Here is a 22,843-nt window from a genome sequence, read left to right on the forward strand (position 1 = left end):
CCTATTTAAAGGTCCAATGGCCCAGTCTTTTAGGAAGACATATCCCCCCTCTGTTAGTAAAATCTAATCATGAATTGAAACTTAAAAAAGTTGATAGAATCCTTCAGGCATGGAGGGGCAAACATTTAACTCTTCATGGTAAAGTTGCAAATGCCAATTCCTTATCTCACAGTTTACATATTGTCTTTACCCTCTCCTGATGCTGCCTTCTTTAAAACTTGTGAGAGAAACAAATTCCCTTTATTTGGAACATTAAACCAGAAAAAAAAATAAACTTAGCTATATATATTATATACTAGAGAATGGTGGTTTGGGTTTAAAATGCCTTTCAGCCCTGGCAAAAATGGGTACTTTACATAGCAGCCTCTGTCATCAGTGTGTGAATGTGTAGGTGTGACCTGTGGTGTAAAAAGTGCTTCGAGTAGTCTGAAGACTAGAAAAGTACTCTACAAACTCAAATCCATTTACCATTTACAAAGGATGTTTTATCATCCCAACTGGATTTTATCCAAGCTTTTCCTCTCTCTAAGTGATTCATGTGTAGGAAAATGTTATCCCACAGGACACTTTTAAGAACACATTGGAGAAATACATTTCTTGGTAAGGAATGTATTCTCATATTTTTTGCAATATTGCCTGACTACAACACTACAGCAGTCAATTGAAGAGAAGGACTTAAAAGAGTAGTGTGCAGATGACAGGAAGTTATTATTTTAGATGAGTTGCGTGGTATAAGGATATAGATGGAGTTTGGATTTTAGGGAGAAGAGACAAAATGAGGAAATTCTACAATGCTGTGTTTATTTCTCTGAAAGATACAGGTTTACATTGTAAAAATTTGTGTTATTGTTATTATAATTCATAATAATAACACTTATTATTATTCATAATTTAAAAAAAAAAAATGTCACGGGGGTGCGGTAGGTATTATTTTGACCTGTATGCTGTAACCTGGTGGCAGCACCGTTACACATTGGTGTGTGATCCACCGTTAAACTACAGAAGAAGAAGAAAAGGAACAAGAAGAAGAAGAAGAAGACCGGAAGGCACACTTTCTAGTTCACGCCATTGCGGAAACAAATTAGCTGTTTACTGCTCGAGTCTAAAGGTAAACAATTCCCTTATATCCGAGAAGGAAAATAAATTGAAACAAGTATATGTGTTTTCAGTCTACGTTTTTAGCTTTTTGTGTCCTGTTTAACTGGCTAACTTGTTGTCGTCCTGGCACTTTGGTTACACCTAAGGGCTATCAAACGTTAGCATGTGCTAGCTTACTGAAAACCTAAGTAGAGGAGTGAAGGGAAAGCTTATGTGTTGCTTTAATAGTCATTTAAATGTGTAAGCACTCATGCGGTCTTACACTAATCTGGTGTTGTGTTAACGTAGACACAACGTTATTAAGAATTTGAAATGAGAAGGTTTTCTGACTCCATATTAATGGTTACATAAAAGTCTAATAGATACATTTATGTCGGTGCATGCACGCAGCTATTTCTTTGAGATGCGAGGCTTAAACCCGACGTTTACCAGACGTTCAAACACGTCGTTAAGCAACAGGAGCAGGAGCAACAAGATTCAAAAAGCGGCATGTGGCATGTCTCCTTGAGAACATCTGCATGTCTCTTTGAGAACATCTGCATGTCTCTTTGAGAACATCTGCATGTCTCCTTGAGAACATCTGCATGTCTCTTTGAGAACATCTGCATGCCTCTTTGAGAACATCTGCATGCCTCTTTGAGAACATCTGCATGTCTCTTTGAGAACATCTGCATGTCTCTTTGGGAACATCTGCATGTCTCTTTGAGAACATCTGCATGTCTCTTTGAGAACATCTGCATGTCTCTTTGAGAACATCTGCATGCCTCTTTGAGAACATCTGCATGTCTCTTTGAGAACATCTGCATGTCTCTTTGAGAGCACCTGCATGTCTCTTTGAGAACATCTGCATGTCTCTTTGAGAACATCTGCATGCCTCTTTGAGAACATCTGCATGCCTCTTTGAGAACATCTGCATGTCTCTTTGAGAACACCTGCATGTCTCTTTGAGAACATCTGCATGTCTCCTTGAGAACATCTGCATGTCTCTTTGAGAACACCTGCATGTCTCTTTGGGAACATCTGCATGTCTCTTTGAGAACATCTGCATGTCTCCTTGAGAACATCTGCATGTCTCTTTGAGAACATCTGCATGTCTCTTTGAGAACATCTGCACATCTGCATGCCTCTTTGGGAACATCTGCATGTCTCCTTGAGAACATCTGCATGTCTCCTTGAGAACATCTGCATGTCTCTTTGAGAACATCTGCATGTCTCTTTGGGAGCACCTGCATGTCTCTTTGAGAACATCTGCACATCTGCATGCCTCTTTGGGAACATCTGCATGTCTCCTTGAGAACATCTGCATGTCTCTTTGAGAACATCTGCATGTCTCTTTGGGAGCACCTGCATGCCTCTTTGAGAGCACCTGCATGTCTCTTTGAGAACATCTGCATGCCTCTTTGAGAACATCTGCATGTCTCTTTGGGAGCATCTGCATGTCTCCTTGAGAACATCTGCATGCCTCTTTGAGAACATCTGCATGTCTCTTTGGGAGCACCTGCATGCCTCTTTGAGAACATCTGAATGTCTCTTTGAGAACATCTGCATGTCTCTTTGAGAACATCTGCATGCCTCTTTGGGAGCACCTGCATGTCTCTTTGAGAACATCTGCATGTCTCTTTGAGAGCACCTGCATGTCTCTTTGAGAACATCTGCATGTCTCTTTGAGAACACCTGCATGTCTCTTTGGGAGCACCTGCATGTCTCTTTGAGAACATCTGCATGTCTCTTTGGGGGCACCTGCATTCCTCTGTTCATCGTTGCATGCCAGTTTGACAGCGACGTGTACCCTTGGATTACTGACATGCCACCATACATTTCTAATTTGGTGTAATTGTTGGACTGAATATTGATTACAATTTATTTGGTTCCACGTTATTCATGTCATGAGGACCATCACATCCAAGTTAAGATCATAAACCATGGCAGTATAACAGGCTAGAGAAGCCTTGATAAACATAGATTAAGTTAACTTTTCAAGTATAAACAGTCTTTATTATTTAGGTCTGCTTGATGTTAAGCATTGTTTCTGATTCAGAGGTTTCTTTGTAAGTATCTCTATCAGAATTTTACTGTTGCATGAGATTATATTATTATTAAAAATAATCTTGGATACCTCTCTATTTTAACCTGAAAAAAATATAAAAAATGTCAACGTACACAGTCCAACACAATTGTAATAATTGTAATAAATAGCACATTGAATGGGTTCCCCCCCAAAAGAAATGAAACGACTCTAAAGGTATCCTCTCAATTATCACCTATGACCTATTGACTTAGAACTGTGGTCTGTAGAGTCTGTATCTAGAGATTGACCTCTGTCCGTATTTTCATATTTTCTTATAATTTGTGAAGTTGATTTTTGGGCACAAACATTTAGTCTATGGTGTCAAATCCTAAATTCATAATATGCAGACCTTGAAATCTTAGCAACCAGAGGCCATTACGGCTAAGTAGGATTTGTGATCAGTAAAGTTACTACAAGTTTAACCCTGGGTTTTTTGTGGCAATAATTAGAGTGGTTCACTATCTTTGTCCAACTTCAGGAACTGATGCTGAGCTCTTTACCTGCTTCAGAGAAAGCATCCTCTTTGGGCATGGGTTTTTTTTAGTGCAAGCTACAGATTGTCATTGGAGTGATTTGCATCCCACCCTCATACAACAGAAACAAGGCTTTTAGCCTGGATTTTGTGTTTAACATCTTTGTATTTGTTTAAGATCACAGTTGCCCCTTCATTTAGTTAATTAGGCCCATCTGTTGCGTGTAGGCCTGTCCATGTCTAAGGTGGGTCATTTGCAGTAAACACTGCACATTGTGTGTGTTTATCTGTGTGTGAGTCATAACTAGATCTAGAAACGCTGGTTTGATGGCTTATTGAGTTAATCACCATTGTCTTTCTACTCTAATAGATACTAGAGATGAAAAAACAAGACACAGAAGAGTCTGCCTCCCAGAGCAGTGAGGAAGCTCTACCTGGAAAAGAGGGGATGGAGGTACCTGCAGCTGCAAAAGTCAACTTGGATGGTGACATACCCAAAGAGTCTGAACAACAGACAGACACACCTCCACAATGTGATGAGGTGGGAAGTGAAGGTAAAAATTGTTTTTATTAGATCAATATTTTACATTAAGAGAGTGCAATATAGGCCTTTTTCCTGACTTGGGGTAAGTACAGTTGGAGGACCCTCAGTCATTTTTTTGTGTTCACTGCGCAGAAACTGGGAAGGATCATGCTTTTGAGAAAGAAACATTTTTTTGGCTTCTATTTCAAAGACAGTATCAAGTACAAGAGGAATCTTAAGTGATGTAATGTAGAAAAGTTCCCCTCCTAGACATAAGTGTAGGTTGATTTCTCCAACACTTATGTCAACACAGCACTTACAACTGGTGTTTTTTAAAATAATTGTGTAACAACTATGTTCCTTACAAGGACATCCAAGAACTGCTGTCCAGAAAACTTTTGTTGTAAATGGTCTGTGCTTCATAGGAACTTACTGGTTTCCAATCATTCAAGTGCTTTACATTAAATACTCGCATAAACCTTCCACACTCTCATTCATCCACTAATTGCAGAGGCTGCTATCCTAACGACCTATCTGCCCCACTATCTGTTATTCACACACATTCATTCCAATACTAATGGCTATGCCATGGGAAGCAATTTGGGGTTAACTGTCTCTGGATACTTGTTACCTTGGGACAGGTAACAGGTGACAAAATTATTTTGCACCTCTTTAGCCTAGGCCAGTCAGCTACTTCACTTAAAACAATGCATAGTGAACCAATATGACCCAGCAATAGTAGAGCAAGGATCACAGAAGTACAGTGCATTTTAAAATGATCTCTCCGGGGATCCTATTTTCTGATAAGAGGGCATTCAGCTTCACCTCCGAGCAAAAGCCACATGGAAGCCACAAGTGTATGTGTGTAAAAGTGTTTAAAATCATAATACGGACTTAACCAGCTGAAACCCAAATTGCTCCAAAAGGCATAACCTACATTTGTGTGTGAAAGGGTCAATGTGGCATGTAGGGCTGTAGTCAGAGAAAAACTGAAACCAATTAATTGGTTGTTGAGAAAAATAAACTATACATTAGGGCGCGGTCACACTGGCAATCTGTACAGTACCTAAACACGCTTCACCCCTAAAGTCCAGTTCGTTTGACCAGTGTGATCGCTCCGTGCCGTGCTCAGGCACGCTTCAGAGAGGTGTGCTTCGGCACGATACAGTTCATTCACGAGCACTAGCACGCGGGTATACAACGCTGACAGCCTTCATTATGGAGGATGTCTTCAAATTGCAGACACAGACTCAACTTTTTTTTCCCGCTCAAGTCCGCCTGTCTTGTAAACTGAGCACGCTACATAATAACATAAAGCCATGCATGTGCTGTATTACGACGATATGTACAAGAGGTAAGCATGCTTTGGCCCGGTTTGTCCTGGAGCAGTGTGACAGAGAAAAAGTTGTATAGGCTTCTCAAGTTAAACTGACATACATGCCCTAGAACTGAGCAATGTGTAACCGGCAAGGAGGACTTATAAAATAAGCTAAACTCAGTAAACCATTTTGACATCATTAAGTCTGCAAATGCTGTGATCCGGCTCAGTCTGAAAAGATAAAAAACCCTAACAGTCAACTAGTCTGAATTTAAATTCATTTTCCATCGACAGGGAAATGAGGCACTATGAATATCCCTAGTGCAATGTGATTTGAGTGGTTGGCAGACTAAAGGAAATGCTTTATTAGTGAAGTGTTATTTATCATTACCATTTACCCCCTGTAGATGCAGATGCAGATGCAGATGCAGAGGTAGAACTGCCTAATTGTGACATGGCTGAGGAATTGAGCAGGCAGTTGGAGGACATTCTTAGCACCTACTGTCGTGAGAGCATTTCTGATGATGCCAGCACCCTGCCTAATGGCCAGTCGCACAGGCTGGAGCTCAATGGCCTGGCCAATGAGAGGGAGGATGGAAAACCTGGGGAGGTCAAAGTCAATGGAGCAAATGAGATGAAGAAGGAGCAGAAAAAGACTCAGGAAAAGAAGAAAGTGAAGGCTCTGGGTAAGAACTTACAGTTTGATCTGGATACACTTTAAAGCCATTTTTGCTACCTGCTCACCTGAAGACAGAACTAGTCTAACAAAGAAAATTCATGTTTAAGTTGTCATTTTCTTTGCTTGTTTCTCACTTTTTTTGCAGGCAAAGAGATCACTCTTCTCATGCAGACTCTAAATACATTGAGCACCCCAGAGGAAAAGCTTACAGGTCTTTGTAAAAAGTATGCAGAGTTGGTGAGTGTTTCATGCAAGATTTTTAACTTGTAAAGTCAGCTTGTGGCACTAAACTGGTATAAAAATGTGCAGATTTCAGGTCATATAAATCACTTTTATATATTCTTCTAAATCAGAAGAATATATAATACATATATAGGTTATTTATAATATATAGGTATATAAAACAATATAATGTATAGGTGTTTTCCTGTTTTAAATTTGACTCAATTCTCTGCCTTATTTCAGTGTTTATTCACAAACTTATTTAAATGCATAGTATGTAAATTCTGTCGCCAACCAACTCAACCAAAACAATAACAAAAAATGACGTTGAGGCTGGTAGGGAATCATGGGAGTGATTATTTCTGCTACTACCCTGCATGAAACAAACTCTGAGTTTACCATAGTCAAGACGAACAGGTGAAACAGACATAATGAAGAGAATATCTGTAACGACGATGTATCCATCGCAACGGTTATCCAGGGTTTCCATGGCAATCATGTGTCTGTAATGGCTGCTGTTAAAACTTTAAAATTAAGGATTTCTCTGGCTCTGACAACTGTTGGAAATATTAAAGGTAATGTAAGTATTCAACACCAAAAATATTTCACATTGGTTTATTCCATTTAATTACACAAGATGAAAAGTTCATGAAAAAAAATCATTAGAATTAATGAAAATAAATGTTTGGGGCACATCCCTGTATGTAACAGAAATGACTGAACTTTAGTCATGGTGCTACTAGTGTTTTCTAATCTGCTCACTTTCACAGCCCTTGTTTTCACCAAAATGTGGGTGTAGTGGTGAAAGGGATGTTTGACTGCTCTCATCCAACCAGGCGCTGATAGGCTAATTTCCATCTGTAGTTCCTTGGTAGGTTGGTGGTACACACTTACAAATATAAAACCTTAATGAAAAGCAAAAACCAAACAACAAACTGTAAATGAGTTGAAAGAGACACATTTTTTTTTTTATATATATATATATATATATAAAAACCATTAAAAGTGCATCAAAACAAACCAGGATAGAGTTACTACGAGAGGTGATTTTTTTTTTTTTTTTTAAACTGAATTTCAAGAACTTCATTTGAATTGTGAAAAATAAATTTAAATGAGAGAACTAAATTTGGAACTTTTGGATAAAACACAGTTCAGCGAAACTGAATTGAATTTCAGAATATACCATTCAGTTTCATGTTTATAAGAACGGTTTCGAACTAATGCAAATTTAATTTGAAATTATGCTACATAAAATTCAAATTTTCAGTGCAATTTTTCAAGTTGGGCAATTCAAACTCCAGTTTAAATAATTCAAATACAGTTTCTACAAGCATTTCTTACCATAGTGCCACCTCAACATGTGTTCATGTGTTTGTGACAGCTGGAAGAGCACCGCAACACAGAAAAGCAGATGCGTGTGCTGCAGAAGAAGCAGAACCAGCTGGTCCAAGAGAAAGACAACCTGAGGACAGAGCATAGCAAGGCAATCCTGGCTCGCAGCAAACTGGAGAGTCTCTGCAGAGAGCTGCAGCGACACAACCGCACTCTCAAGGTACAAAGAAGCCCCAATTGATTCTAGTATGGATTATATGTAACGCAGTATATGTAAAATCATTGGTATTTGCTTCAAGCACCAATTAATTCAGCAGCAACCTCCGTTGTTGAATAACTGCAGTGCGTTAAGTGTCCACTTGAGGTTGGCTCCAAAAGTTGACAGAAGAAATAAACATGTTTACAGCCTGGAAAAAAAAGGAAAGTAGCTCATGTCTGAGGGGTGAATTTTTTTCATCCGTTTTGATTCGAGTTATTCATAATTAGGTGTGTGGCTGACCTGACTGACAGGAGCAGGGAGGCTGTTTGTCAGGAGGCTTAAGACCCGCCTCAGCTCCAGCTCTTTGCCTGCCGTCAGGTTGACAGAAAGTTAGGTTGAGGCCGCATTTCAAGTACTCATCAACACAAGGTCTTTGTCATTGACATTAGGCTCTCTTGTCGCCTTCCTCAAGCACTGTGTGAGCTTTCACCAAATTAATACCCATTAATGTGAGGGCAGCTGAAGGATAACTGAAGCTTCATCTGATTGATGAAAAGTGTTACTTAATGTGAATGCATGGCTCTTGTATAACTATTTTCACGGTGTTTAGGCAGTCTTATGTGTTGTGTTCTCATCCGATTAACAGTAAAAAATGTTTAAACTGTGTACACTAATGTTTAACAACCTTTAGTTTGCAGATACTCATTTCAAGAGGAGGGAAATGTCTTTTTTGAATTACTCACAAGAATTGATCTTTTAAGGTTAGATTCCGAGGAAGCCAACTTTCCAGGGTTGAAGCAGGCACTGCATTGTGAATGCTCTCTTTCACAAACAATATAATAATTTTCTATTTCTTCCCCTCTGCAGGAGGAGGGAGTGCAAAGAACACGGCTAGAGGAGGAGAAAAGGAAAGAAGTGACTTCCCATTTCCAGGTGACGCTGAACGACATCCAAGCTCAGATGGAGCAGCACAATGAGAGAAATGCCAGTCTTCGACAAGAGAACACCGAGCTGGCTGAAAAACTGAAAAAGCTTTATGACCAGTATAAACTACGAGAAGAGGTGGGTGGTCACTTTTAACCATGTGCATAACAAAAGTGCTCTTGTGATTTCAAACTGCTTTTACCAGTTTTTCTTGCTTGTTCAGACCAAAATGTTCAAGTTGTGTATATCAGTGTTCAGAATGTCAAGATGACCTGGGCTGTATCAGAAAAGGTCAATATTGCCTCCATCATTTCAAGTTGCAATTACCTACTTTTAACGGAAAAGCCCATACCACAGACAGATTAAGGTGCGCTATGTTTCTGTTCATAGTGAAGCCTCACCTGGCCAGCAGGACATCAAATTGGACCCCTGTCAGCCTCAACTGGATTGAAGCATTTCAAGGATTTCAATTATGGAATTGCAAATGTTATTTTATATGAGCTTGCTAATTACAGAAATAACACAAATAACCCATCTGCTGCTGAACAGCCAAAATAACATTTTTGTTTGATATATTTTGATTGCTCCACACTAAACACATGATAACAGGATTATAAATTGTGTCTGACTTTGTGTGGTTGTATGAGTGGGATATACCATGCCCACAAACAACACTGCACCTGAGCAGCAGTAAATCAAATTGGAAAGGAGGTGAAATTGACCAATCTGTGTTGCCTCTGAAGGGTGTTATGTACTAAGTCACAACTGTCTTTATTTTGTGAACATAAATCATCCCCCAGTTTCATCCTGTGTGAAAACACCTTTACTACTCAAATTAATGGAAACAGTCAATCTTTTGAAATTAACAGGAATCTTTTCTTTTCTTTTTTTTATCTCTGTCCCTTTGAAACCTTTACCAGCACATTGACAAAGTTGTGAAGCACAAAGACCTTCAGCAACAGCTGGTGGATGCCAAGCTGCATCAGGCCCAGGAGCTTCTGAAGGAGTCCGAGGAGCGCCATGACAGAGAGAAAGACTTTGTAATTATCAGATTAATAATGCACAAAAAGTAGCATTATTTGTTGCCATGTTTTTAAAAACAAGTTTAAGTTATTTGTCTTTCCTTGGTCATAGCTGCTGAAAGAAGCAGTAGAGTCACAAAGGATGTGTGAGCTGATGAAGCAGCAGGAAGTTCATCTCAAACAACAGGTGTCCTATCTTTCTTTACACTTTTATTGCTGCACCTGGATTGTTGTGTTGCAACAAAAACCGCAGGCTTCTATTACATGTACAAAAGTGTGGAATTTAATTGTATTTAAATACGGGATAAGTACAGGGAAAAAAGACATTATTATTATTTGTTTTGTTACTATTGCACTGCTTTGTTTAGTTTTGTATAATATCCAGAATTTCACAAAATAAATGGAAAGGCTGGCTTGGCAATCCGGGTTCAAAATAGAACAGCATACAAAGATTACTCAGATTATTAAAGCTGGCTATATGATGAATATAATCACAAATTCTTACTGAGACGTTTAGATGTTAGGGTCTGAAGAAGTATGAACATTTTATTTGGAAAATGTGTAGGACAAAAACATGTAATCTCTTCTTTTTTTGTGGTGTTTTCCAGCTTTCATTGTACACAGAGAAATTTGAAGAGTTCCAGACAACATTGTCAAAGAGCAATGAGGTCTTCACAACATTCAAACAGGAAATGGAAAAGGTAAAGTAATGGGTTTTCAAAAAACAGAATTATCATCTTTATTATTATAATGGTATTAAAACTATATGGTATCGCTACGAAATCCATTTGTAGATGTCTAAAAGTCCTGTGCAGACAAAAAAACAATAGTTTATAGGATTTTATTTTTTATATGAAGTTGGGAAACATGAAATTTAGTCACTGAGTGTATGTTGAGGTCTTGGACGACACTCTAAGTCCAGTGTGTTCAGAGGTGAGGGAGAATGCATTTGTCATTAGAACCTAGCCACCTTCAAAGACTAACAGAATAATGCCTACTTTGCAATTTAAAGTTGGAAGTTGAATTGTAAAACATGTTTTAAATACATTTTAATGTTATGGAATGTAAAATTGTCAGAGATTTTATACTTTTAAACAAGTGGAAAAGTATCAGGTGTCTTTACTATTGATCACCCAAGGTGTCCACGTTCTGTCCTCTGTGTTGCAGATGACTAAAAAAATTAAAAAGCTGGAGAAGGAGACAGCCATATATCGGTCCAGATGGGAGAGCAGCAATAAGGCTCTTCTGGAGATGTCAGAGGAGGTAAAGCATAATTTGGTTATTGTCATACATTCAAAGATTCTTTACCCTGAACTTTCCATTTTGGTATATCTTACGGAATATCCTAACATTAAGTTTTTAAAAAACGGACATGATTTCTTAAAACAGCTTTTCAAAGAAGGGGGTAGTCAAGCTTTTTAGTGGAAAAAAAGACAATTTTGGGAAATCTACGGGCCAATAGTTTAATGATACTTTTCACTGCCAAGTATCTATGCCAATGGTTCTGATGAGCTTAAACTAAAGCCGTTTCAAAATTGACAACGTTGAGCCATGTTATCTGTTCGTGTTTATTTGCAGACCATGCATCCACTCCAGAACAATACGCTGTTATCCGCCAGTCAACAGCAGAGCCAACTAAATAATGCTACTAAACTATGATAGTTTGCCATGGGCACCTTTTTTCTTCCTAACTCGGGCTGTACCCAGTTTTGATGTCAATGTGGCCCAGAACTCGGTAGTTTAAACCAAATTTTAGAAAACCAACACTATCTTACTGTATAATAAGGATGCTGTCAATTTTTTATTTGTGCATGCAGCTCGAGGAAAGCAGTCAGTAGCAATGCATCTCTCTCCCTCCATCTCTCTTTTTCTCTCTCTCTCCCTCTCTTGAAACTGCCCTGGTTACGGAGACGATGTGTGTCTATCACTGACACTTTCTAGCAATCCCCCCTCGAGTTGATCAAAATCAAGATTCCGTTTAAACAATTAAAAAAAAATCCATTCTTCATTGCATGGTTTTGCTTCCTTACAGGGGGTGGTTTTTTTTTTTTTTTTTACGTTTTTATTTGTTAAGGGACCAAGTACAATATTAAACATAAATGTTGCCATTTGATGCATTGTAGAAGAGTCGGCTAAGAGTTAGTTTGCATCTGCAGTCCCCCGGCAGGTCATAATTATAACATCACATAGTAATAAAAGAATATCCCAGAGCAGTACATCTTTATATAACACACAAAAGTAATAAACATAATTTTGTGTTTTTTTTGGGGGGAATACAGAAATCTACGAGGGACCGGGAATTTGAGGCACTTCAAGGTAAAGTCCAGCGCCTTGACAAGCTGCGGCGGGCACTTAAAGTAGAGCGCAACGAGCTCAACAAGAAGGTTCAGAAGCTTGGTGATCCTCAAAGTGGCATTGCAAATGCCTCTGTGTCCAACCCAGGCACTGAATCACCCTCTCCACCACTTACAGACTCTTTGCTGGAACTTACTAGCAACCCAGACACCCCACCCGACTCCCAGCCCTGCCACTGTGATCCAGAACTAGACATAGATGCTTCATTAGAAGGGGAAAATTCACAGTCCATAACTGTACAGGAATGAAGCAATGCTGCTTACAGCCTCTTCCCTCCCCTCCAACATCAAGTCAGCAAACAGCACAGTCCCTGTCTGCAAACCACTACTTTCCCCTTGGTGAGCTGATGTTAAACCAGTCCAGAGCAGATGAAATGTGTCCTACAAGCATGCCTTGCAGGTTTTTATATGATGATTAGAAGGTTTGGTTGCACACCTTTCTTGATGTTTGCTTTTTAAGTTGATTCATGAATAATTTCATGTTAATCCATTGTTACAAATGCTACAGGGTTTCTTTTGTATAGGAAGATATTGAAAAGAGAAAGAAATTAAGCATAAGATATTTAATGTTAGAAAAAAGTTAGGTGAGAAATGATCTTGCTCCCGATAGCTGCAAGAATATGTTTTGCAAGTGTAACTTACAAGACTGTGATTGTCTCCTCCCAGCTCTTATAATTGCAGTAGCTTCTAAACAAGTTTACTTGAAGAATGTTCAAGGAAATCTATGCAACACTTTGGCTCTTGTTTTGTTTTCTTTATGTGGCAGTCTGAATTGACAAGCTCTTAGCGGAGAACATATATTCATTATATCCACTGTCCTACATGAATGTATCGCATAAACAGACAGTTGTAGTTTCGCTTGGGCTTTGACCATGTCTTTGAGTCTCAGTCGCTGTTTGGCATTTAACTTAATATTGTGCATTTCTCTTCTGATTTGAGGTGAGTTGGAATAAAGAAGGGAATTTAAAGATGTATTGTTGGACCACTGAATTGTAGTTTATCTCCCAAAACTGCTAATTTCTCCCCAGACATTCCTATAAACCACTTAATACATAGCATCATTCATGGAATACTTTCCAATTTAGGTAAAAATGGAAAATCCTACTGTCTTCCATTTAATGACTGGACAGATTCACAAATGAATTGTACCTCTGTGGATATGAAGGTTCACTGACCATGTGAAGTAACCAAATGTTGTCTGTTGCAGAATTTATCTGGTCTTGTATATTTTGTTTTATTGTTAAATAAAAGATTAGACAGTTAATGTTTGAGTAGTTTTGTTGATTAAAATTGTTTGCTATTGAAGAAAACAACATTTAACATCAGCAAGATGAGTGCAATACAGGAACCAATCCAGCGCCTTTCATTCTGCTCCAGTTTACAAGAAGGGTTTCTCAGATTTGTGGTCTTAAGACAATAAAGTCGAATCTAAAGACTCCTAAGACGATATGGTGTATTTGTTCAATGCTTAGAAAACAGCACAGAATCATTCTCTATACCTATTGTCAACGAACACGCCTTTATTTAATAATTGCAAAAGTTGTAACAGAAGATGCAGACAGCTCACAAGCTTCTCAGTGATAAAGTCTGAGGAGGTGCAGATCTATCAACCTTTCTACACAGCTGTCAAACATCTGTCTAGGCACACAAGTAAAGAGGTTATACTATCATAGAGGAGATTAGTATACTCATCCATTTATGTTATCAACCAGAAACATGACACTGTAGAAACACATTCACCAACAAGTAACTCTACTCCTTTAAGTCATATTTTTACTCAGCGTCAATCAGACAAAAAAAAAGTCGAGCAGAATAAGAGATAAGATATGTTTATTGTCACTGTACAAGTACAACGAAATATTGTTGGAGCAAGCCTGTAGATGCCAAATATCAGAAATATACAAATACTAAAACCAAATATTCAAATAAGAAATACAATTAAAAAATACGATATAGTATACAATTAATTAATTGCTATGCAAATAAATTAATTAATTAAATACACGCAAATAAAACCGGCTTGCACTTCCGGTTTAGCGGTCCAGTCCTTTGCTTTTGACACAGGAAGTATAAGTTCTTCCACTTCCGCCGCAGCTCCTGCGCTTGAAACACGAGTTCTTTTCTGTCGTACGGGAAACCCCAGTTCCCGTTAACAGACCGATTTTAAGTGGCAGCACCTAGTCGGCAAAAATGGTACGTATATGTGTTAGTGTCCATCTGCTACAAGACATATCGTCTCTCAAACCAGGTCGATTGTCTCTTTTTAACAGATTACTCCAGTTCAGATGGCGTGTACCATGGCTAACGCTAGCTTAGCCTTTCATTTAGCCATCCTTAAACAAAATGATTACCAACAGATTAATCACGGCCAACTAAGTAAAACTAACGATAGCTTGCCTCTTGTCGTAAGTCATACCATTTGACATGTTTATGCTGAAGAATACATTTATTGTTTACACTAGTTTTGGATAAAAGCGTCTGCTAAGTGAATCGTAACATCAGCTGAGAGAGAGATGCTACCTTGTTGTTCAGACTGCTCACAGGTGAACGCTCTCTCTCCTCAGAAACCCATCCTGCTCCAGGGCCATGAGAGGTCAATCACGCAGATTAAGTACAACAGGGAAGGAGATCTGCTCTTCTCCGTAGCGAAAGACACGGTAAGTCGGATTTATTCACCGAGTCACTTCAGTTGTTATCAAATAGAAGAAACGAATCTGTGACTGTAAGTCAAGAGAGATGTTCACAGATCAGTCTACCCGGGGCCATAAACAATGAGCTGGACATTGTTTTTTTTCTGAGACTGCAAGCTTGTTTTATTATTTTAATATAAAGAATCCCTTAAATTACATTAAAGCACATTTCCTACAGTGATTGCAGAAGTTAAACCAAGAGGAGAATAGTGAAAAAGAAAAGTGTACTGTGAGTTTGGTGGCTCTATCATCAGTTCAGTAGTCATCACTTGATTTTGATTATTTTTTTAAATTGTTTTTACTTGTTTTACACAGTTATCACTTGTTTTATGATTTTTTTAAATTGTTTTTACTTGTTTTACACAGTTATCACTTGTTTTATGATTTTTTTTTAATTGTTTTTACTTGTTTTACACAGTTATCACTTGTTTTATGATTTTTTTTTAATTGTTTTTACTTGTTTTACACAGTTATCACTTGTTTTATGATTTTTTTGGTTTGTTTTTACTTGTTTTACACAGTTATCACTTGTTTTATGATTTTTTTAAAATAGTTTTTACTTGTTTTACACAGTTATCACTTGTTTTATGATTTTTTTAAATTGTTTTTACTTGTTTTACACAGTTATCACTTGTTTTATGATTTTTTTTTAATTTTTTTTTAATTGTTTTTACTTGTTTTACACAGTTATCACTTGTTTTATGATTTTTTTGGTTTGTTTTTACTTGTTTTACACAGTTATCACTTGTTTTATTGATTAAAATTCCCTAAAATTACATGACAGTGACATTTCCCACAGTAAGTGCTGTAGTTTAACCATGAGGATGTTCTTTACGTTTACTGTGCATTTGGTGGCACTAACATGTGTAATAGTAGTTGTTACTTATTTTAACAACACACAAAAGTGCTGTAGGATAACTGAGAGGAGGGGATTTATTTGTGATGTGAGTTTGGATTTACTGCAACGTATAATAGTTGGGTTGTAGGTATTTTTACTATTTATAAAAGCCCCAAATTGATTTAAGTATTTTTTCTGAGACTTAGAAATGTAGTATAATCAACAGAAAAAAATTATGTAACATTCGATTTGATTTTGACCCTATAGCTTTTAATAGCAGTGAATTATAACTAATATAACATTTCATCAAAGAGATGAAAAATGGAAAGAAAAAAATTGAAACATTTCCACAAATTTGGTTTGAATCCGACCTGCTGCTCCTTTCCAGCATGTCATTCCCAACTCCCTCTACCAGATTTACGACTATGCACTATCCACTGTCCTCTCCCTTAATAAAGGCAAAAAAAAATCCCAAACATAATTCTTTTTAAAAAAAAAAATCCTCAAAATTATGTTAAGGCATATTTTTCCTAACTAAGAAATGTAGTAACTTACTGAAGTCACAGAGTCCTGCCGTTAACTACACGTTTGTTTGGTAAGTGCAAAAAAAAAAGGTACATTTTTTGTTTTTCTCTTTTCTCATTGTAGGTAACCAACGTGTGGTACTCCGTCAATGGCGAGAGACTTGGTACATACAATGGACATACAGGAGCTGTGTGGTGTGTTGACTGTGACTGTATCCTTTAAAGAAATGTACCTGGTCAAGGTGTTTCATTTCAAATACAGTTTTTAATGCTGTATTCATGCCATATAATGACTGTAACTGTGTCATCTTGTGTCATACATGTTGAGCTCCTTAACTTAACCTCTTTCAGGGGACACTAAAAATGTATTGACCGGTTCAGCAGACAACAGCTGTCGACTGTGGGATTGTGAGACTGGTAGGTAAAAACACAATGTTGAGTAAGACTGAAGTGCGCGCTTCATAGTTTTTCCAGTAAGTGATTCATTCTTAAGCTGTTCCCCCCCCCCCTTTCTACTGTGCTGCACAGGTAAACAGCTGGCCCTGCTGAACACCAACTCTGCTGTTAGAACGTGTGGCTTTGACTTCAGCGGCAACATCATCATGTTCTCCACAGACAAGCAGATGGGTTACCAGTGTTTCCTGAATTTCTTTGACCTGAGGGATCCACAGCAGATAGGTACAAACTAACCAACTGAAGCACCTACTTTTGCAGCACTTTCATCATTTTGAAAGGATGTTGTTGACCTTTTTTTAAAGGGTTAATAAACCAGAGAGACAGGAAAGCCACATTCAAGCTTTCACCAGTGTTTGTCTGGATTTAACTCTTTTAGCACGTACACAAAAAAACAATGGTAAATGATTGCATTGGGGATTATTTCTGTTGCACAATGTTATTTTGTATTGACGTGTGTTACGAGAAGATGTGAGATCAACATAGTTTGCAAAATAGAGGAAGAGAACACTTCAAAATGTGTTATTCACTTCTTGCCTTAAATTGCCCATACATTACTGTTCTAGTTGTTTATGTCTGTCAGTTGTCTCTTTGGTTATCTCATGTTATTGTTTTATACCTCTTTGTGTTAAAACATGTATTACATTTTGACAATACACTGTAGGAGATTATATTTGTATACGTGTCGCTCTCAGTGCTATAACAAGTAATCTCCTTCTCTATCTTGTAGAAGACAACCAGCCCTACCAATCGATACCCTGCAGTGATTACAAGATTACCAGCGCTGTGTGGGGACCTCTCGGAGAGTTTGTCATTGCTGGCCACGAGAATGGGGAGATCAATCAGTTCAGCGCCAAGGTGAGACACACACACACATGCTGTTTGTGAGTCTAACAAAATTATTTTAGAACTGATGGTAGGCGTACTACTCTGAAACAAAGTACACTAATTTCATGTCAAACAATAAAATGGAGAGATGACGACTCCATTTTATTTAAATACCTTGCATTAATGTAGAAAATAAAATACACAAAAGCACATGCATGTGAGATTAACAAGAGATATCCAGGAGCGCAGCTCACAGAGAATGTGTTTCAGTTCAAGTTTTAGGTGTTTTATCTTAATGTTGTGACTGTGTTTACTTATGGACAGTCTGGAGAAATCCTGAAGAAGGGCAAAGAGCATACCAAGCAGATCAATGACATCCAGACATCAGTGGATCTCACTATGTTCATCAGTGCCTCAAAGGACAACACTGCCAAGGTAGGACGCCGGTCTGTTCTTCTGTCAGCCAAATCAGCATTTTGGCTATAGTAACTTAAGGGTGTGGTTACAGTTATTTTATTTTTTTTGTTTATGCATCATCTACATGGATTATGTATTTAAAAAATATTGATTTTGATCTTGTTTTACAGTCATAATCATAGTTTATATTGTACTTGATTTGTCCTCTGTTTTTCCTCTTAGCTCTTCGACTGCTCTTCTTTGGATCACATAAAGACCTTCAGAACAGAGAGACCAGTCAACTCTGCTGCCATCTCCCCCATTATGGATCACGTAAGTGAAGACTGTAAAAGTTATCTCTGAAAACAAGTCAATCGATCAATCTTTATTTGTATAGCGCCAATTCATAACGTAAGTGTTATCTCGAGACACTTTACAAACAGCAGGTAAAAGACCTTACTCTTTACTATAATACTATATAAGGCCCAAGGTAAAATCCATCATGATCACAGCACTTATCAACATTTAGCAAAGTAACAGTGGCAAGAAAAAAAACGTCCTTTTAAGAGGCAGAAATCTTGGGCAAAATCAGGCTCATGTTGCCATCGACCGATACTCGATTCCAGAAGAACCTATGAGACGAGAGCTCAGGAGCTCCCAGGAAAGGATGTGGTTCCTAACTGAGAATTACAGATAGCAACATGCAGTAATATGATGTGAATGCACAGAGACAGAGAGGGACAGATGTAGGTACCACAAGCAGGAAAGGGTGCCGTTAAGAGCTTTGTATGCGAGAAGAAGAATTTTAAATACTATTTTAGGGAGCCAGTGCAGAGAAGCGTAATAAAAGAATAATGTGGTCCATTTTTCTAGTTCTCGACACAAATACACAAACACAATGACTATGCCTAGCGTTTTGAAAAGTTCCACTCGATATTCTGTTATTTGAGTTCATCACAGCATCAGCAACAAGCAGCTGTACATTAACATTATTAAAATGAAGCGGACAGTGGACCTTCTGCACTCCTGGTTTTGCTGTGTCTTATCTCTGCAGGATTCAAGAGGGAATATTTTTAAACGATAGCTATGTTGCATGGAGCCGTGAGCTCCTTGTGCATGTCTGCGCACACAGCAATTTTATAAATTATTGAAAAATAAAATACAAATTTCGGAAATAGACTTGGGCGGCCATAAATGTAGTTGGCCAGGTATCTTCTATATGTGGGAAACACTAGTGTGCATAGAGGACTTATTTACATGTACAAACTGAGATCGATCTGAAAAATAGGACTTAAAGCAGTCCCTGTTATTCCAAGTAATTGTTCTAGTCTCTGTAATAAATGTGATGGTCAATCATGTCAAATGCAGCACTCAGACCTAACAGAACGAGCACAGAGAGAAGTCCCCTGTCTGAAGCAGTCTCAGTGCTATGGTGGACTCTAAATCCTGACTGAAACTCCTCAAATAAACTGTTGTCATGGAGAAAGTCACACAGCTGTTTAGCTACCACTTTCTCCAGGATCTTTGAGATAAAAGGAAGGTTAGATATAGGCCTATAGTTAGCTAGAGTTCCTGAATCCAGAGTAGGCTTTTTTAGAAGAGGTTTAATTGCGGCTACTTTAAATGACTGTGGCACATAGCCTGCCAGTAGGGGTGTAAACATACATGTACTCGGACTGTTTCAGTAAATGGCTTTCGCACGCGGACCGAGCCGAGTACACAGGGGGGAAAAAAGTGCTTTAATCTTTGTTCCCACACGGACCGCAAAGCGGGAGCACACCACAGACGGCAAGCGCCCATCAAATGAGCAGCTCGAGCTCCTGTGTGGGAACATTTCGGTTTCCCAGTTAAATAAAATAATGGACAAAGGCACATTGACAAGAGGAGAGTAGTGTGCAGACGTTTTTTAAGAGAACATTGGGTACGTTGTTGACAACACGTCCAACTTATTAAAGCACCACACAAATGTAAATATCACAGAAACTAGGAAAAAAAGAGACCGTGGAGCAAACACAACTGTCCTTTGCATTTCAACAGCCTATTGGTAGTATTTCTGAAAGTGCCAAAGCCATAACAAATGCCATTGGCGTTTGTATTGCAATTGTAATTAAAAAGAAACCGGAGCAGGTCTCTGTCTGAACTGTTTATGCTGCACTTAAAACAATGTGTAAAAGGAAAGTTCTAAATGTTCCTAATAAAGAAAAAAGAAGTGTTGCATCAGGTCCCTTTACTGTATCGAACCCAATCTTCAAAAATTAGAACCGTACCAAACCAACATTTTTGCGTATCGTTACACCCCTACCTGCCAGTAAAGACATATTGATCATATCTAAAATAGAGCTGCTAACTAAGAGAAATATTTCCATAAGATTGGGTCTAAAAGACAGGTACGAGCTGTTTAACAAAAGACATGTACAATTGGTATCTCATCAGACTTGAAATAAGTGTGTGTGATTTATGTAGGTGGTGATGGGAGGTGGACAGGAAGCCATGGAGGTCACAACTACCTCTACCAGGATCGGCAAGTTTGAGGCCAGGTGAGGAAAGTTTTGCTATTAAATGATGTTGTGAAATACTCTTTAGCCCGTTCGTTTACACCTGGTGGCTGGCTACTTCTCCACTCTGCAGTTCAGATTGAGTCTTGTATACATAATCTATCTCATAAGTGTTTCAGTGGTAACCAGTCTTTTTCTCTTTTATAAGATTCTTCCATGCAGCATATGAAGAGGAGTTTGGCAGGGTCAAAGGTCATTTTGGCCCAATCAACTGTGTGGCATTCCATCCTGATGGCAAAAGGTTAGAGACAAAATACGTTACATACAGCATCCTGAAATGTGAGCTGGTAAAAATGTCCATATGTTTCATTGCTAACAACTCCTTGTTCTGTGCTTTTTGTTTACAGTTACAGCAGTGGAGGAGAAGATGGATATGTAAGGATTCATTACTTTGACCCCCAGTATTTTGACTTTGAGCTTGAAGCATAAAGTCCTTGATTCTACAGCTTCAAATAAAATGCCAGAGGAGGCGAAACAGATTTACGACCTAAGACCACATGCTTTTTATTGACCACCTTGCCCCTTGTCCTTTATCTCATGTTATCTAATGTAATGTAATTTGGTAGATAACTTCTATATTAAAGATAAAGGTAATTTCAGTGGCTATTGTGTTTGTGTAGTCTTTTTAGTCTGGAACTGTATTGGTAGGATTACAGGCTATATTCATACTCCTGATCCAAAATTGACTTGACATCATACCCACACTTCCTAGATGAAATCAGATGTAATATACAAGTAGAAAAAAAAATATTGAGACAAGAATTGCACAGGCACACTTTTAAACAAATAAATTGCCTTTATTTTCATATTATGTTGTGTAGAACTTTTAAAAAAGAAAATAATTTAGATACTATAAAAACAAAGTGATAATGTAAACATAAAAGCGTTTGTCAACAACCACGTCCCATCTTCCGTAAGAAAAAAGAAACTTAACCAATGGCAAGCCTGGATTTATAATCTGCAGGCCACTAAACACCCTGGAAAAATGAAGACCTGGGGCTGTATGAACAAAGCTTCCTAAGTACAAAGAGTTTCTCCTAGTGACACAATTCTACCGTTATGACTATAATTTAAGAATTTAACTTTAGTTGAGACTAAGTTGTTGTAGAGATAAAAGTCTACCTCTAAGTCTACTTCGGCCCATATTCACAAAGTTTCTGAGAATCCTCTCAGAGAGCTCCTAACTTAGCTTAAAAAATTCTGGCATGGATTTTTAGCCTATAGGAGTGACTTAGGAACATTCTTAAAGCAACTCTTGAGCAAGGTAGAGACAGAAACATTTATCTTATTGATAGGGTGTGATTGACACCATTGCTAGGTATGACACATTTTTTTTCAGAAGCTGTGATTGGTTGATCCAACAAAATGGAGAAAAAAAGTCAATCATAGAATCTGGTCAGACATTATGTAATTATGAACACTATGAAATTAGCATCTGTGTGATAATATGGTAGACTTACTTTAAAATTATATAGCCTACAAAATGTTTGAAATCACATGCCCACTGGTGCAGCTGCTTCTTCACATGCTGAGAGTTACACACCTCAATGAGCTCCCTCACTCTGACATCTCTCTATTAGTGTATGTCCTTAGGATCCTACTCGTGGGTGTGTGTTGTTCATGTACTCATGAACAGAGTGTAAAAACAGAATTCAATAAAGTAAATATTGCTAGTCTCCCCAGTGTATTCAGTCACTGAACTGAGATCTTTATTAGTATTTAGTTTTCTTTTTGAGGACTTTTTCATGAATTTAGGACAAATGATGTAGCTCATTGTGAAATTTAAAGGCTGTTATAGTAGTCTTTATTATTATTATTACTATATATATATATATATATATATAAGGAATCGTGTCGCCCATCGCTGTGCCTGGCTGGTTATCTGTGAGTGATTCTCATGAGTCATGTGTGGCGAATAGGAGACAGGATTGTTGTGGCTTTCCACTGCACAGATTACAGCAGAAACTATTGAAAAGAAGAAAAGAACGCCAGAAGTTCTAAGTAAACATGTAAGTGTAATTCACATTCTGCTGTCTCTTATGGGTAAGCATGTGCCAGGAAAACTGGTTGATCACCTCTGCTTTAGCACCTCAGCATCTATTTGGTACATGAAGTTACGTTGTCTGGTCGAGTGAACCTCAGGAACCAGATTTAGTCCTCCCTGCCACTGGCTTTTTGTGGTCTGGTTTAAAAAAAAAAAAAAGGAAGGAACTGACTCTCGTAGGTCTTCTCTGTATTACATTTAAATTATCAGTTGAGCAGACCCTGAATCAACCTGCATTTTAAGATAAACCATTTTTGGCAGATCTCTCCAAGTGTGTTGTTTAATTTAAGTTTAATTGCGTCAT

At 38.0% G+C, this 22,843-nt stretch overlaps 2 protein-coding genes across 3 annotated transcripts; both read left to right on the forward strand.

Moving 5' to 3' along the window:
* Positions 1–994: 994 nt before the first annotated feature.
* txlna (taxilin alpha) lies at positions 995–13,475 on the forward strand. 2 transcript variants are annotated; one of them, XM_065948330.1, is made up of 11 exons: positions 995–1,108; positions 4,009–4,192; positions 5,887–6,165; positions 6,304–6,395; positions 7,762–7,932; positions 8,779–8,973; positions 9,756–9,875; positions 9,970–10,044; positions 10,466–10,558; positions 11,025–11,120; positions 12,137–13,475. In XM_065948330.1, exons 2-11 carry the CDS (start codon positions 4,018–4,020, stop codon positions 12,458–12,460), a joined length of 1,620 nt encoding a protein of 539 aa, XP_065804402.1. In that variant the 5' UTR covers positions 995–1,108; positions 4,009–4,017; the 3' UTR covers positions 12,461–13,475. The 2 variants fall into 2 exon arrangements, with proteins under 2 accessions (XP_065804402.1, XP_020496229.1); XM_020640573.2 differs by having other exon boundaries at positions 5,893–6,165.
* A 789-nt stretch (positions 13,476–14,264) lies between these two features.
* eif3i (eukaryotic translation initiation factor 3, subunit I) lies at positions 14,265–21,097 on the forward strand. Its single transcript, XM_020640616.3, has 11 exons — positions 14,265–14,404; positions 14,776–14,868; positions 16,388–16,475; positions 16,615–16,680; positions 16,792–16,941; positions 17,447–17,574; positions 17,869–17,979; positions 18,184–18,273; positions 20,404–20,477; positions 20,644–20,736; positions 20,843–21,097. The coding sequence occupies exons 1-11, from the start codon at positions 14,402–14,404 to the stop codon at positions 20,922–20,924; spliced, it is 978 nt and encodes a 325-aa protein (XP_020496272.1). The 5' UTR covers positions 14,265–14,401; the 3' UTR covers positions 20,925–21,097.
* The last annotated feature ends 1,746 nt before the right edge of the window (positions 21,098–22,843 follow it).

This window comes from Labrus bergylta, chromosome 19 (genome assembly GCF_963930695.1).
Source record: "Labrus bergylta chromosome 19, fLabBer1.1, whole genome shotgun sequence".
NCBI classification, from domain to species: Eukaryota; Metazoa; Chordata; class Actinopteri; order Labriformes; family Labridae; genus Labrus; species Labrus bergylta.